General features: G+C 36.7%; 1 protein-coding gene and 1 long non-coding RNA gene across 2 annotated transcripts; one reads left to right on the top strand and one right to left on the bottom strand.

The window, feature by feature from the left end:
- LOC109723277 (ABC transporter G family member 25) lies at positions 11820 to 16762 on the top strand. The gene is made up of 4 exons (XM_020251601.1): positions 11820 to 12180; positions 12345 to 13203; positions 15062 to 15208; positions 15612 to 16762. Exons 1-4 carry the CDS (start codon positions 12052 to 12054, stop codon positions 16439 to 16441), a joined length of 1965 nt encoding a protein of 654 aa, XP_020107190.1. The 5' UTR covers positions 11820 to 12051; the 3' UTR covers positions 16442 to 16762.
- Positions 14938 to 17682, bottom strand: LOC109723278. Its single transcript, XR_002219659.1, has 2 exons — positions 17431 to 17682; positions 14938 to 15196 (listed from the first exon to the last, which is right to left on the bottom strand). It is a non-coding gene; the product is annotated as an uncharacterized LOC109723278 (long non-coding RNA).

Genomic DNA, 18024 nt, shown 5'->3' with positions numbered 1-18024 from the left:
GCTCGACCACGTCCTCGCCATGAAATAGTATGTCATCTCTTTCTAGCGTGGTAAGAAGCACTCTTTCTCCCTAAAAAAGAGTTTTCTGGAAAATTTACATATCTTTGTAGAGAGCTCGACGTCTCATTAACGCGCTCCTAATCTATTATCATGTATTAATTTTTTTTATTTAAAAATTATACCTTTTTGTTAGAATATAAATTTTAGTATTTAAAAATATCTAATAAATATTTGGATAGATGTGAAAACTAATCGCATAGCAAAGGATCGGAAGCTTGAAAAGTTTTTCACCAAAGTTTTATCGGAGTTTTCTCTTTGTGTGAAACATAGGAGCTTTCCATGGGTGTGATTTTTTCAACTCTTAATTATATTTAAGTGTTTATGCTGAATTAACTAGATATTTTATTAATCCTACTAATAACTTCAATAAGTGTTAACACTAGCCGTAAACAAAAAAAAAAAGAAGATGATTCTTAAAAAAAAAAAAGTCGTCGTTGTGTGATGGTGTAGTTGAGAGGATCCTCTTTCATTAATTATTTACTATTTTACTTTAGCGTGTGCACTAGCAAAAAGGTATCTAAGTACTGTAGCCCCACTGAAGAAGTATTTACAAATAGTGAAACGTAGCAATTAATAGGGAGAGCCTACTAATGCCGCACTATGTATGAGGGGCCCCAAATGTTAACTTAATTATATGCTAACCTAAGGAGACAGAGACTTGTTGTTGAATGTAATATATATAATATACGAACAAGGATCTTTTATCCACGTATATTCTTGGAAAGTTCCACGGCACTTAGACGCTAAAATAGTCCGGAAAAGTTGGGCATAGAAAATGACAGTTAGGAAAGTTTATCTCTGTTCACTTTTTGTTTTTGTTTTTTTTTAATTTTCATCGAAATAATGTAAACTTTAGAATTTTCGGTTCACAATCTGAAAATCGATTGGCTATGGCATACATGAGTACTGTTTGTGTCTAACTTTTTAAGGTTACTGTTTATAAACTATTTCCAATTCAATTGATAATTAATTTGTTGGGTAGGTGGTACTAAAGTCGGTGCCGAGCCATCTCAATTCCATAATATTTTATAAACAATGACACCTTTATATCTAAAAAATAGGTATAAATCTTATAAGATAAAAAATAAATCTGGATACGGAAGGAAAAAAATATATCTAAAACTTTTGACTCATTACTGTATATACAAAGAGTACAGATAGAATTCTTATAGAATTAGATGGAGATGTTTATTTCTACGTCGTTTTCCGGTAATGAAGCATTCAAATCGATAGTTAGCACCATTAAACTTGATTTAGCCTATTTGAATTTTTTTAGTTCTGAATCTCATAATTTTTTGACACTACTTGTCTAGTATTCAAATGGTTTCAAAATTGACTATTTGTAATGGCTAGTATATATAAAGGTGATTTTGAGACCACTTGACCACTATTCAAATAACATTGAAAAATTATAAAATTCTAGTCTTGTAAAATTCAAATAACCAAAATCATGCTTAAGGTTGTCGATTGTTTATTCGAATATGACATCGGTAGAAAGGAAGCAAAAGTAAACGCCTCTATTTACTTCTAAAATTGTATTTTTACTTCACTCTGACTATATGTAAAGAAAGAGATAGGCTAGAATATTTCTAGAAATAAATCATCCTGTTCACTTTTGTGTTGTTTCCGGTGACGGCACATCAGACTTGATGATCGACAATATTAATCTTACATACACTATGTTTAAAACATTCTTATAAATTTTTATCTGATTTTATCCTCCAATATCCATTTAAAATTATCAGTCAATATGATTTAAATTTTTTAGTATATTTTACTTTGATAAATAAATCGATCTTAACAAAATCTAATATGATTCTCTCTATTTTGTTCCATAAAATTAGATAATTAAAATTTAAATAAAATTTTATTAATGTTACATACACAATTAAATTCTATCAAAGTTTACTGATAAAATTATTTTAAAGATTTAAGACTGAATTATTTTTGGAAATTATAGCATTGTTATGCCAAGCGTGCAACGCTGTGCTTTTCTACTTATAATGTGGATGTATATATACATTTCTATTTTTGTGCATATTACATAACTTTTCTGATTTCGTGCACCTAAGTGATGTTTTTAATCATATTCTTAGATGTTTTATATTAGTTCAATTTGACAGTTAATAGTTTTTGAGCGGTTGACAGCAAATGGATGTGAAAGTTACTTGTAGATTCCTACGTACATATGTACAGTAAATTGATAACGATCACGAGACATGTAAATTATTAATTATGGGTACTTCTCCAAATTGAATGTTCGCGATGTTTTATCAAATCTTATGATTCAATTAATGAATAGTCTCAATCATATGTACGCACACTACATCACCAGAAAAATGATTTCCTTCCTAATTAACAATAGGACCGCTGACAACAGCCATTATATATATAGGCTTGGGTGGCCTTAATTATTTGAGCCATTACAACCTAGAAGGAATTGAAATCTTACAACCCACCAGTTTAAGGTTTAGCTAATTATAATTGCTTTTAGGTTTTTAGTATTAATAAAAGAAATGATAAGATTAGTGCGGAGAAGTTAGTCTTTAGGTAGTAAAATTGAAAGATTACAGGCAACTTTTGATTGCAGAGCTCGCATTGCTCTTTGCAAAATTTTGCAGAAGCTATTTAGGTAGATTGATGGAGATTAATTGAAGGTTAGTCCAGATATAAGCTAGGTACGTGTATGGTGTGCTTTATATATAAATTTAGAAAAAGTTAAAAGTTTACAATCCAATAAGGGATGTAAGATTATAACTTTTAATCCAAGGATGTTAAATTATATGAGCCAATGGTTTTACTCCAAAAGTTTAAGCTTGTAGAGAATAATATCTTTATATATTTATATTTAATAATTTTCTTTTATATCTGGACTCGAGACTTTTAGATAGACTAATGAAGTGAATTTGAATTAAATAAGAAAAAATCAATTATGCTAGTAGCTTGCATGGCGTGACTCGACCGAACTGATCGATGGGGACCTCCTACACTGATATCATATTAAATAAAATGAACAAACAACTGTTTTACTCCAAAAGTTTAAACTTTGTAGAGAATGATCGATGTTTTATATTTCTATATTTACCAAGAATTATAACGTTGTTTTCCCGCAATGATTTAAAAAAATCTTTTTGGATATAATATTTTTAAGAAAGAGTGATGAGATTAACTAGTGAAAAAAATAAGTCCTTGGATATATAATACGATTTTTAGAAATCAATTAAAGCCGTATTTAGGTCGTAGCTAGGTCCAGCACTACTCACTACAAGCATATATAGCAATTAAGATCTCACTTGTTGAGCAACTTTCCACGCTGCTGTACAATCATTTTTCTTCTTTTAACAGAAAGTGGACATGTGTCCTCTACTTTCTCGATGAAAATAATTATTGGGAGACTGGTCCATTTCACAAAAGAAAATATAAGTTTTGTACCACATTTTGCTAATTTGGACGAAGAAGATTGGACCAGCTTCGCTTGCCTGGCCAGTGTGACCACAGAAATCTAGCTTATGGACCTGCAGGGCTTCGCCATCACATGAGGATAAGTTGTCGAATCGCCAGGAAAGTACTGCTGATGTTCGCCATCTTTTACATTTTTCATGTTAGTGGTTCAACCACATAGCGCGTGTATCAAATTAATGATAGGACACATATTATATTTATCTTTAAAAAATCACGATGAGATGATATTGATTACTTTTTGCTATAGCAAAGATGTGGGGAAATGGATTTGATTAATAGCTATATATAATAATTAATGTTCTAGAAAAAAAAAAGAATTATGGGTAAAAAGAAATATGATTAGAATAAATAAGACTCGTGAGATCGAGAAGGTTGCCCATATATATATATATATATATATATATATATATATATATATATATATATATATATATATATATATATACTGGTTAGGGAACTCTCTACAACTATCAGGTATACTGTACCTTCGAATTAATTGTTTATGTGGTGAAAGTCCAAGAAATAATTAATATCTTTTCTTTGGTGTTATCACATAGATATAACCCGAAAGGTTAGATTTGTTTTTATTGTTCCTAAATGGGTGTCTAATGTCCGAGGAGTAGATGCATATCGATGATCCATTTCATGTTATATATTGCAGGGCGTTGCCTCAACATATAGACGAGCGTTTAATTCCTATCTCATAAGTGTGTCCTTAATTTGTTTGAACGGAACCTTTTATTATATTTCTCTGCGAAAAAAGAAAAGCCATAAAAGAGACCGAGAATGTAAAAGATGGTCCCTTAATTCGGCCATACGTTCAATTCCAAATCCTACAGGATCTAAATGGGGCGGTGTGAAGAGCAATATGCAATATGGCTCTTTTAATTTTAGTACTCCATCCAATGAGGAAATGAGTCGTCACCTTTGCTCCATGGGTGGAGGATAAGAAATGGTAAACCTTTGTCAGTTGCTACACATTTTACTCCCAAGATCCTCAAGTGGGGTTTGAAATTAGGAGATGATGGTGATGAGTGTGATTAGTAAATTTAGCCCCCGTTTTAGAACAACCATTGGCTGTAACATTCCCTCTTTTAATTAATACGCGCATTCACACACACGCGCGCACAAACACACGCATACGAAACAAACGCAAAGCGCACTTACATGTCCCATACATATAGGAGAGAATATAAACTGAGGTGATTTAATCTTGTTGATGGTGTGTGCATGGTACCAATTACCATCTCCTAATTCTCCGTAAAGTTCCCAAATATGTAGTTTTTATCTTTCAAAATCTTACTTCCGACTATCTTTTCTCGATAATGGAGATAGCATTATATTTTTATAACTTGTGAAATAAGATACTATATATGATCCTAAAATAGAGACTCCAATTTTGTACTTCTACAAACAGAAACTATATATTGAAGAAATTATCATATAATAATTATTCTAAAGTACTACTAAGTAACACTTCATCAATAACATTATAACATACAATTAAATTAAAAGCTTGGAATACACGCTATATCTTGTTTCTTCCGTAGCTCAAACGTCTAGCTGTATGAGGTTACTAAGCATAAGCTATTGCAAGTGAACAGTAGCAAAAACTTTACATAAATTATAAATTATAATTTAATTTTAAGTTTTCAGTTAATATACGTTGTCCTGTTTAACGGATCAAAAACTAGAAATATTCGACGGACGAAATCGACGAATTCGTGTAAAACAAAGGAAAAGTAGTAATATTCTTTGTACTAAGGCATATGGATGATTGCATTTAGATCCTTTTCTTCAATCGTTAAGACATGTCTTAATTACATGAATTCATGCAGCACACGTACCCCCCACATTGATGCGCATTGCAGTGATCTTATCTTCCCAATAATGATACGCCACCTGTCACAAAAGTCAACTTTTGACTGTTTGTCCAAATGGAGTGGTGAATTCTCTTGACACTGGGGGCTTATTTGAATGGAGCACAAGAAAAAAAAAAAAAGCATTATATATAATATACTCTATGTTGAAAAAATATATATATATATTAACCTTTATTATATATATTAAAATAATCTATCTCGTTATACCCAAAAAAGAACTATTCCAATTGGTTAGAACGAAGCTCTTGTCACACGCCTTATTTGAGACTTATTCCCCAATCAAAGTGTGCATAAAGGCTAGATAACCTATGACACCTCTCACTTGTTAAACCTCCAAATTACGACACCTCAAAGGTATTTTTCTATCTCCTTGCTTTACTAACTTTAGTGACTTTGTAGGAAGACAAATACATTGAATTAGGTGCAATATTATGACATTTTTTTTTCGTACAAAATAATTATTTGAAAATTAATTTTTAGTAAAAAAATTTTGTGCACAGAATTGTACGCAATGCGCGCACCACGACAAACAAAGACGTAGCCGTTATTATTGATTTCTATCAGATTTGGCCAACAAATTAAGGGCCCTTCCCATTCTAACCACACAATCTCTTCTCTATTTATTTTTTCCTTTTTAAAAAAAAAAAAAAAACATTGACTTAAGGAGCAGCTCTTCCCCACTCTGCTACCAACCAATGTCACATCCAATCCCTCTACCCCTACCCCGTTTCTATTCCATGGTTGGAGTAGGAAACGTGTCCCTACTGCATTTATCTCCGTATTGTGGCGGTGGCGAATTATTCTCCATGTGAAATTAGTGTGTTTGAATGATATCTCCCAATTCAACATGCATGCATGGAATATATATATATATATGTGTATGTACGTATGTATGTATATATGTATGTGTTTATTTATTTATTTATTTTAAGGAGGGTGCGACTTATGTGACGCTGTTGCCATTGGGAATATACGTACAACCTAACTCTTGTTACTTACCACTGTTTTTGGTAATGTGGGATCGAAGTAGCACTTAATTCCTGGAATAGCGTTTCGTTTGGCTGGTCTACGACTCTACGTTGCGCTCTTTTTCGATCGTATAGCAAATGCAAAAGAAGAAAAACAAAAAAAAATGAAGTGAGACTCAAGCAATAGTAGAAGATCAGCGAGAGAGTATAGAAAAAGGTGCTCTCTAGTCTCACGCAAAAGTGANAAAAAAAAAAAAAAAAAAAAGGAAAAAGAGAAAGTGGGGGGCATGTTCTCCGCTCACGCCACTCGTGGCATCGCCGGGGACACGTGGAGGTGCGAGCCGGAGAGGAGAGTGGGGTGCGGAGCCCACATTTTGGCGGGAAAGCGAGCCCAGTGCTCTGCGGGTGACGTGGCGAGCTCAGCAGCTGCCACGCGATTTGGGACCCACCACTTTCTTTTTTTCTTTTTTTTTTTTCTTTTCTTTGCCTTCTATTTTAAGTTTTTTTTTTCTCTTTTTGGAGGAAGAGATAGTTTTTTTTTTTTTTTTTTTTTTTTTTTTTTTTTTTTTTTTTTTTTTTTTTTTTTTTTTTTTTTTTTTTTTTTTTCTAGATAGCACTTTATTTATTATTAATCATGATGAACATTTTTTTTTAGAGATAGGTAGCATGCCATCCGTTTCGTTTATTTTATTTAGAAATAAATTTAGCTAGAAATGTGAATCAATCAGGATTCAAACTTGGGATCTCAGGTACAAACCACCAAACTTGGGATCTCAGGTACAAACCACCAAATCCTTTGCCACTTACTCTAGGGACGGCCCGTGATGAACTAAACATATAAGATAAAAATAGATAGGACCTCCGAGACAAAAAGGAACATATATTAGAGAAAAATAGAAAAAAAGAAAAAAAAAGTAAAGGAAAAAAAGTAAGAAGAAGAAGAAGAAAAAGGAGAAGGAAATAAGTATAGTAGAAAAGATAAAAGAAAAGGAAAGAAGATAAAAGCTAGTAACGGAGAGGGGACTCAGTGAAGTTCATTCCAGCTGGCCAGCAGGAGTTTGACACGTTCGAATACCCGAAAAGGATTGGAGAGTTTTGCTCGGAAGATAAAGTTGTTCCTCTCTGTACAGATGATCAACTAGATTGCCGAGAAAAGAGTTTATCCTTTTATTCGCTTCGTGGCATCAGTGAAACCAATTATTTTAGTCCAAAGGCCACGGACGTCATTCAAGCTCAAAGCTGCGACCATTTTTTGTGTAACTGTGTGTTCGCCAGATACTTACTCCTCTACGCGGAAGCATTGGATTTACTTGCTTAAATTGAGCTTAAATTGGGTTCATCGGGTCGCACGTGATTAGTCGAGCAAGATTGTGTTGGGCGCGGGGGTGACCCGTGAATTGGGGTTGCACATGTACTACAGGGATCATCCATGCACCACCTTATTAAACTACTCCGGGCTTTAGTTTTTGTTAGGTCCATCAAATGAACATTTATTTATGTTTATTATTATTATAGAACATAAACTGTTACTAGTAATGTGTCTATATATTTATTGTATTTGACTTTTTTTAATTACCACGTGAAACTTGGGGAGATTCAGTGTAGTTATTTTATCAACAATAATTTGTGCTCAATTCGTGCCATTAAACAAAGAATTAATTAGAAGTCAACTAATTGACTTTTAGAGATTAGCTTCTTACTTTTACTTTTGTCAGATCATATTGGAGCGTTTACAAAAAGTTTGCTAGTGTAATCCTGTTCTGAAAAACTTTAGGCAATTTGATTATTTAGTTTAGAGATTTAAAAGAAGGATAAATGCTACATATACACTCTAAAACTGGACATATATATCTTACATGACACCAATTAGGGGTGTCAATTAACGAGCCAAACATGAGCTGGTTCGTTAAAGTATCGAGTCAAAAAATTCAGCTCATATTTGGCTTGTTTATTAACGAACTGAACACAAGCTGGCCCATGAACAACAAGTTCAAAGAATTGTGAAGGTTGCGTATAGAAACTAAATTTATGAGATCTTATCCATTTAACTTTGATCCAAGATTAATTAAAACTTTACATATAAATGAGATTTTAATAATTGAGTTGAACTTTATATTTAGGTATATAGAATATAGGAAAAACTTCAAATACGGCTCTGTGGTTTTATACTTTCACACTTTAGTATCCTGTAGTTTAAAGTGTATTAATTTAGTGCCATGTGGTTTCATTTTTATCTTTTTATTATCAATTCCATTAATTTTTCTGGTTAAATCAATGGCAAAGTTAAAACTAAAGGGTATTAAAGTAAATACTCGGTAAACCTAGGTGGGTATCCGAAATTTTTTTGTATATAATTTAAGAAAATATTAACAAAAAAGCTAACGAAAAGATAAAAATAAAACCATAAGACTCTAACTTGATACACTTTAAACCATAAGAGTACTAAAGTGAGAAAGTGCGGAACCACAGGAGTGGTATTTGATGTTTGCCCTCGAATATATGTACTTGAGATGTTATCGTGCATACCACGAGTGAGCTGACCCCAGCTCGTGTTCGGCTCGTTTGTTAAACTAACTTAAAAATTTAGCTTGTTTATTAAACAAGTAATTCGATCTCGAGCTCATTTCGAGTTGAGAAGGAGCTGGTTTGCAAACAGCGAGTTGAATTGACACCCCTATCACACCGGCCCAAGGGTTGAAATAATTTTTTGGATTTTTAGTATTAAAAACAAAACGATTGTGGTAAGACTAGTAAAATGGAAATTATTGTTGTGTAGGATGTAAGATTTACACGGCTCTTAGAATGCAAAATGTATCCTCAATTGCAATATTCAGGTGGTTGAATCTTGCATTATTGGTAAGGAAACATTGCAATTGAGCGCATAAAAAAAGAGTAAAGTTTTTATAATAAATTCGGAAATTCAATGTGTTGAAAAGCAACTTAAAAATGAAAGGCTCAACCAGCAGTTCTAATTTAAGCTTTCTGATTCTTTTTCGATTAAACAGGGGTATACCCTATTTAAGCTTTCTGATTCTAGCTTTATGAAAAAGCTATCGAAATTATAGAGCTCTAATATTTAATAAGAACTACATATATGGAAGCAGCAACCGACCAAGTTAATCAAGTCTTAATTAAAAGAACTTCCTCAAAGACTATTCGCTCATAAATATAAAAGAAATAAAACAACTTTAGCAATGAATGGTTCTCCAAATGAGTCTTTAATTGTATATGAATTATTTCCAGAATCTTTCTTTCTTGACGAGCCTTCTTTAGGAAATATCTTACGTAGTGCTACAAACTTTTGTCTATTGCTTGATTCCTATATGTGTGTGCGCGCGCACGCGCAAAGTTTCACTTTTGGTCATATCAAACTTAATACGTATATGTATGATTTTTAGTTATATTATCATAAATATAGGAGAACTTCGAAGAAGCTTGTAAAAGTTTGGCTATTTCCGTTTCGAAAATTGTATTCTTTAATGTATTTATTGCTTCTGCGGGGATCTTTTAGTTAACTTTATCTTTCCAGTTAACGTATCTTGCAAGCGTCTCCAAAGTCGAAACAAATAAACCAAAACGTTTAAACACGTAGTACAACGAAAAAGATACCGAGCTTCCTATTCTTATTCCAATCAAAGCAAACTAAACAAGTTCGAGATCAAAGTTGTAATTAATACGTTACATTGCCCAGTAATGGAATAAGTGGAATATTATAGGAGCCGTACTCCAATCCACTAATGTTTTAGATGATGTATATATGATACTATACTCTCACAACTATGTTACCTAATTGGTTCGAAGGTTCACGAAGATTATTAACCAACACAACTTTGAGAATAACCTGGTTCTTTTTCATCGATACGCAGAATTAGAGAATTTATAAACAAATATTAAGGACACGTAGTGTTAGCCTAATATTTATTCTCCTTTCCTAATGCATGGAAGATATTCATACGCTTTCTTAATTTGGAGTGTATAATATATATCGTATCCATTTAATAGGTGAAACTTTTTCACTTGTCACATAATGTGACAAGTGAAATAGTGAATCAGTCCCACCCATTGAACTGATGGGATATATGATAAACATCCACTGTAGAATGAATAATATTACTTGCTATAAATCTTGCCAAATATGAAGTGAGGGTTTTCTTCAAAAAAACAAAAGGTGAATATATAAAAAGTTAATACTGTTGAATATAAATATTAGAAATATCATCATTTAAAAGCATAATATATTAAGGAATAGCGATTGCTTTATGTAATTTATTATAATATTAGAAAAGAATGTCTGAAGTCTGAGTCACACTAGGATCTTTACTTCATATAATATTTTCTCCTATTTAATTCAATTTTGTCCTAAATCTACCAAAAAAGTCTCAAATCCAGGTATAAAAAATACTAACTATAAATATTAAAATATAATTTTTTGAAAGTTTAATCTATTAAAACATGACGGTAGCTTCATATAATTTAACAAATACTATGTTTTTTTATTGCCAGAAAAAAAAAAAAAGAAAAAAACTGGGCCAACAGCCTGCCATAAAAATCTTTCTTTTGGAATGGTGCTTTCGGACATAGCCTTCTCTATTGTTGGAATCTTTTGTGTGTGTGTGTGTGTGAATGTTAAGTTACCACCCAGTGAAGCCAAAAAAAAAGATGGAGGGGTGCATATCCAACACACTAGTTTGTTAAAAAAAATAATAAAAAAATTATATGCCTTTCATCTTTTACTTTGGCACATGGAATTTATGCTCAAGAAAAGGAAACAAGATAAGAAGAGCAACACTAGCTAGGAGAGGCTACAAGATTTTTGACGCGGTCGGAAGATAATATAAGCAGAAAATGCTATTCATTTGTCGAAAAAAATAAATTTACACTCTCTTTTGAATTGTACCAGGAACATTACTCAAAAATAAGGTTATGACTTTATATTAGTGACGATGCTCTTCTCTCTCTTGCCGCCAAGTTCTGTGAACCCTCAAACACATAGTACAAGCATATTATTTTGTGGCACAAACTCATGCACAGTACTCCCTCTGTCCCACAGTCAACAACTGATTACGCCATATAGGCCATCCCAAACCAATCACCATGCAACTCCAGGTGCATGCACTTCATCTACCACCCCCCTCGTGATATTGTTGCAATGAGGACAAAGAAAAAGAATTGGAGAGAGAGAGAGAGAGAGAGAGAGAGAGAGAGAGAGAGAGAGAGAGAGAGAGAGAGAGGGAGGGCACAAAAGAGGGGTCATAAAGGCGAGCTATATAGGAAAGAGTGAGATCGGGAACCAAAGCGGTTATAAGAGTTATAACTTACAAGCTACAGCTCATTTTCGTTCCTTCCCAAAACAGCATCCACTAAAGCGTAGCTGAGAAAACATGTACCCACCCTCCCCTTCCCAACCCCCTCCAAAGGCTCGTACCCTATTCCTCTGTGGGCGTTTCACTTTGACGTGGCATGCACTAACCCCAGCCCCCAACCCGACCCCTCCTTTTCCCCCTTTATATACTCTTCCCTAATCCCCCCCTCTTCCTCTCTCCTTCCTCGGATATACTCCCCTCGCCACCATCGATCACCAACTAATCTCCTAAGCGCTCTCTCTCTCTCTCTCTCTTTCTAGCTACTTCTCGATCTCTTCAACAATAGTCCCACATATATCAAAGCAACTAAAAGAAATGCCTCCCAATGGCTTAAGTGACACCACACATAGTTACATCCCCACCACCACCACCACCGGAAGCAGCACCGACTCCTCTAAAATGGACTCCTTCATCTCCTCTACTTGTTACCCTCTCACACTTCAGGTACGTATCAGAACCGAGTAACTCAAGAAACTCCGCGTCCCTGCATGCATGCATGCATGCGCGCATGTGTCGTCGCATTCTTTTTTCTCTCTTTTTCTTTTACGTGTATATTTAATTACATACATACCATGTTGAGATCATGTCGGTAACGTTTTGTTTTGAAGTTCACCGACATCACCTACCGCATCAAGATCGACCAGGCCGCGCCGCCCTCGTCCAACAAGAGCCGCATCACGCGCATCTTCCACTCCGGCTCCGGCTCCGGCTCCGGCTCCGGCTCCGGGTCGGCCCCCGCGGCAGAGCGCACCATCCTGAACGGGGTGACGGGGTCGGCGTGCCCGGGCGAGGTGGTGGCCGTGCTGGGCCCGTCGGGCAGCGGCAAGTCGACGCTGCTCGGGATCCTCGCCGGGCGGGCCCACGCGGGGCAGCACTCCGGGTCGGTCCTGGCGAACGGGCGGCGCCTGACCAAGGCGGTCCTGCGCCGGACCGGGTTCGTGGCCCAGGACGACCTGCTCTACCCGCACCTCACCGTGCGCGAGACCCTCCTCTTCTGCGCCATGCTCCGCCTCCCCGCCTCCGTCCCCGCCGCCGAGCGCGCCGCCGCCGCGGACGCCGTGATCGCCGAGCTGGGCCTGGCGCGGTGCGCGGACTCGCCCGTCGGGAACGCCTTCGTGCGCGGCGTCTCCGGCGGGGAGCGCAAGCGGGTGAGCATCGCCCACGAGCTGCTGGTGAACCCGAGCCTCCTGCTCCTGGACGAGCCCACCTCCGGCCTGGACTCGACCGCCGCCGCCCGCCTGGTGGGCACCCTCACCGGCCTGGCCCGCAAGGGTCGGACCGTCGTCATGTCCATCCACCAACCCTCCAGCCGGGTCTACCAAATGTTCGACTCCGTCCTCTTGCTCGCCGACGGCAACTCCCTCTACTTCGGCCCCGCCCGGGACGCCATGGATTATTTCGCCTCCCTCGGCTTCACTCCCCGGTTCCACGTCAACCCCGCCGATTTCATGCTCGACCTCGCCAATGGTTAGTAAGTGGAGCTAGCGTGCTACTACTGCTGCTCTCTATACTCATTGCTTAATCATCTCATTAATTAATTAATTAATTAATTATCTATACGGCCTAAGGAAAGGAAAGGGATGATCTAGGTTGAATTGAATAAACAAACTATATAAGTCTATAATGGAGGAGGAAAATCCGGTGCATTTGTGATGAGAATAACTTATTCTAGCGACGACAACTAATGTCACCACTCACTATTCGAAAACACGGTCTTCTTATTCCCTCCCCCTCCTTTTGAGTTAGTACCGTAATAAGCCCGCACATTTAAACTTGGATATAAATCTTACACTGCATGCATTCATCCAATCAAAGGTCTCTTTTTTTTTTTTTTTTTCTTTCTTTTACTATCTCTTAGTTCTTTAATCCTGAAAATCTCAATAAATTTTATATGAATAGGACAATAAATTTATACCCTGCTTAGGATGTACAATTAGCATTTCCCACCCAGCTAGATATTGGCCAACAAAGCGATGCATATCAAAGAAAGAGAGGGAGAGAGAGAGAGAGAGAGGAGGGGGGAGATGGGATCGTATGGTGCGGTGCCTTTTTAACTATTCAGGAGCTTTCCCTGGGACTCAAGAGCACACGTGGCAAAAAAGTAGCCGTGGTAACAGTGGCCCCGGATTTTGTGTGGAGGTATTGTACCAATCATAGCTTTTAGGCAAATAATTTAGGGGAGATCATACATTACGTAAGATTCCATTCTAATTTTATCTCAACCCGATTGACCACGATAGCTATCTTCTAGGCATCAAAAAAACCAAAAAAACAGGGAAAAAGAGAGTATATATAAATGAGTAAAATTAATTCATATTTCTATTATAAAAGAAAACTAAAGTTTAGTCAGGTTCTCTCAAATAATCCAAAAAAAAAAGAGCTTTACCCGCATAGTTATTCACAACTTTTTTTCAAATGTATTGGACTGGTACAATTTATTGTAGTGGTGATGATGATGATGATAAAAATCTTACCTTTCAAAAAATAATAATGATAAACATGGGTGGTGTCATGTAGTTTTTTTTTTTTTTTTAAAAAAATCCGTAGTGCCACTCACTGCACCATGTCCTTGTTGTAGGCTCGTAATGCGGAAAGAAGCGGGTTGTACAATTTTATATCCAAAAGTGGGTCGATATATTTCATTTCGATATCTTGTTTTGCCCATTTTAGTCGATTTTGTGTTGTTGCCTCACCACACCCGTAACTTTTGCGACGCGTGGCCCTGCTTTGTTAGTGGGAGAATAACGAGAAAAACCATCCGTGGACCTGGTCCGCCTCACTACCCATGGACCGCCCTATATTTTTTAAAAGAGCTTTATTTGTATTTAATCATCTAATCTATTTGTAGAGGTTGGTGAGATTTATGTGGTCTAAAATGCCGTGGTGAACCTGATCTAGGCAATAGTTTGCTGGGAATAAAGGTGTTTGTTTGTGAATATTACAGCTTTGCGGACCTGGGATGGGCTTGTGGCAATAAATTCCCCTACTTTCCCCGCCACTAAATAGGTAGTTATGATAATTTACATTACCTAATAGAATTTTTCTGTGCACGGGTCTTTGTAAAATTTGAGGCCTTTGCGAAGATGCATTAATATCATACAAAAATTTTGAATTCGAGCTCATTTTCTGTTCCATTTTTGAAAGTTAAATTGATTTGAGAACCTTGCAAGTTAAAGATGATACGAAATAACTGCAATGAAATAAGCAATGGGTAACTGAAAAATTCGCCGGTGTTGATTATTTCCTTGATTTATAAATGATCTATTTGTGCTGAGGCAAAAAAAACAAAAAAGTTTGCTGATTAGGTGTAAACATGTTATTGCAGGGTTTGCTCAGATGGATTACCATGGTGACGCAGAGAAGTCCAATGTGAAGCAGTCCTTAATTGCCTCGTACAGCAGAATATTAGCCCCTAGAGTGAAGGCTTCTATAAATGCTGCTGCTGCTGCTGCTGCAGATGCTGCCCAAATTGGTTAGTGTCTGAACAATGCTATTTAATATCTGAGGTAGAGAAGAAATTGCAGAAATAGAAGAACCAGCTGCGGCGAGCTAAAATGAGATTTTAGATTTGAAAGTATAAATTCTAATTTGAAGCTTCCGCGTCTAGCTGTATGTAATATGTGGGTAAATGGAAAAATTTCTACTGAAAGAAGCAATTAAACCCAAACAACTAATAAACTCTTGCTGCAGCAAACTAAACAACTGCCGTAGCTGTAGACAAATAATCAACAATTCCCAATATAGTTTTAAACTAGTGATTGTCACTTGGTAGATCATTTAAATGCACCAGTTACACATCTCTGAATACGAGTTAGCCTTCAAAAAATGTCACACTGAATCTGAATGCAAGTCTAACATACTCCAATGGTATTTAGGTAATGAAAAAAGCTACGGCAGCGTCGGCTGGTTCAGCCAGTTCACGATCCTGCTCCGCAGGAGCCTCAAGGAGCGTCGGCACGAAACATTCAACTCCCTGCGGGTCTTCCAAGTCATGGCCGCGGCCGTCCTCGCAGGACTAATGTGGTGGCACTCCAAAATCTACAATGTTCAAGACCGTCTCGGCCTCCTCTTCTTCATCTCCATATTCTGGGGTGTCTTCGCCTCCTTCAACGCCGTCTTCACTTTCCCGCAAGAACGTGCCATCTTCATTAAAGAGCGGTCGTCGGGCATGTACACTTTATCATCTTACTTTATGGCTCGAATGGCCGGAGACCTTCCAATGGAGCTCATACTCCCGGCTGTCTTCGCCCTAATTCTGTATTGGATGGCCGGGCTCCGGCCTGATCCGGGGGCATTTGTGCTTACACTGGCTGTACTACTCGGGTATGTATTGGTCGCACAAGGGTTAGGGCTTGCAGTTGGGGCGGTTATTATGGATGCAAAGCAAGCGTCAACCGTGGTCACGATCACCATGTTGGCATTTCTTCTCACCGGCGGGTTTTACGTGCAAAATGTGCCGAGTTGCATGACTTGGGTGAAGTATACTTCCTTCACCTTCTACTGCTACAGGCTTCTAGTCGAAGTTCAATACACTAAACACGAATTGGCCGCTTTGGGCTTTACTCATCATGGGAAGCGAAGAGACATAGTAGGAGAAGAGTTGGAAGGGCAGGTTAGTACAACCGTATGCGTCGCCGCGTTGGTTGCAATGTTTGTGGGATACAGAGTTTTGGCATATATTGCTCTTAGGAGGATGAAAACATAAAATTGGTGCGAAAATAACACCAATTTAGCTCCATTATATTGACATAGTACGCAAGGTGGCTAAGTTTTCACTCCACTTAATAATAACAAGGGAGTGAAGGACAGAGTAAGATAAAAGATAAATAATTCTTGAGAGGAAGTGTATATGGTATGTGGCATTAAGAATCTAACACTGAGATGTCAACTACTTCTCAGTCGACGAGGAAGAGAAAATGATAAGCTTCCATCTTCGAGATAAACAGAAATTTGCAACTCGCAATATCTCATTGTAATCGGTTTTTATTTTGCCAATAGAAATTTTGCAAGTACAGTTATTGATGTATAAACATTATAATCTTATTCTACCTTTATGTGGTCCTGTGGATAGGCTTTTTATGCTTACTGTTGAATATTAGTGAGTCTCCTCCTAGAATTAGCAACATATGCGGGTTGTTAGTTCATGATTTACTTTTACAACATATGATCGAGAAAATTCGGTCCCGGTTTGTTTTCTCAAGTATAATTGGTTTTTACTGCAGAAAAACTATTTCTTTTTATCTGATTTGAATTTAGGGGAGAAACTATATGTTTTTATCCTTTGTTGTCTGATGTAAAGTAAGCCGAATCTATTTCATTTCACAAAGTGCATAATCCTACGGTTGATAACTGTGAAATGTGACATGAAAGATTACAAATTAAATTGAATTATGTTCAATTTTGGGTGTCTCTAAATCCAAAACTAAATCCAAAATGAGCAACAGCAAATGAAACAACTCTCCGGATCACAAAAAAATGGTTCAATAATACAGTGCCTCAGCAAGCACACATCACACAATATCCAACTAGAACCAAGCTACAATGAATTTGTTAATCATCTTTGACTCTTTTTTTTTCTTTATTTGGGCAATTGAAATAATTGCATGTAGTAGTAATTCCACCATTAACGAATCTCACACAAAAACAAAGGGTACAGTGCATAATAAGAGGAACAAGAGCATATAAATATTATACCTCGAGAAGATGCTAATACAAAGCTGCATCCTTTACATCAAACGATGAATCTCGTGAACCAAACTCGCAGTGCTCCCTTTGTTTCACATCCAAATCAACCTCCCCATTTTCCATTAAATGCCTAAACCACCACCATTTTGCTTCGAAACCCTAATTGTTGCTACTCTTCTCGAAGAGGAAGGGATAGGAGGTAGAGTGAGTCGGCAATGGCTCCGTCGACGGCGCCGATTTCTAGGGTTTCTACGACCTATATGATCGGGGTGTCACGGAGAGAGCCGAGGCCCATAGGCTAAGTTTGTAAATGGGCCAAAATAGGCCCAGTAATGCAATCTGCTTAATGGGCTTATTCCAGCAAAATTGGGCCATATGCATGGTGCAGGGGGAAAAGAAAAACTCGCTCATTGTTGATCTTTATTCGAAATAAAAATTAAGGGGAAAAAAGGTGCAATGTAAAAAATATTTTATCGGTTTCTACAAGTGATGGTACATCAACCATATCGTATTAACTTGATTACAATATAATTTTTATGGCCCTAAAATGAAAAAATAAAGAAATAAATATTTACATGCATTTTTTTTTTTATTATATGTAAG

The sequence above is a fragment of the Ananas comosus genome, linkage group 17, assembly GCF_001540865.1.
Source record: "Ananas comosus cultivar F153 linkage group 17, ASM154086v1, whole genome shotgun sequence".
Lineage (NCBI taxonomy): Eukaryota > Viridiplantae > Streptophyta > Magnoliopsida > Poales > Bromeliaceae > Ananas > Ananas comosus.
This window is presented reverse-complemented; position numbering and strand designations above follow the sequence as displayed.

What these genes read in the sequence shown, in the direction of transcription:
- LOC109723277 (XM_020251601.1), top strand. Translation starts at nt 12,052, where the DNA reads ATGCCTCCCAATGGCTTAAGTGACACCACACATAGTTACATCCCCACC. An exon ending in GTTACCCTCTCACACTTCAG is followed by an intron (nt 12,181 to 12,344) that starts GTACGTATCAGA and finishes TTTGTTTTGAAG; the next exon opens with TTCACCGACATCACCTACCG. An exon ending in TGCAGATGCTGCCCAAATTG is followed by an intron (nt 15,209 to 15,611) that starts GTTAGTGTCTGA and finishes AATGGTATTTAG; the next exon opens with GTAATGAAAAAAGCTACGGC.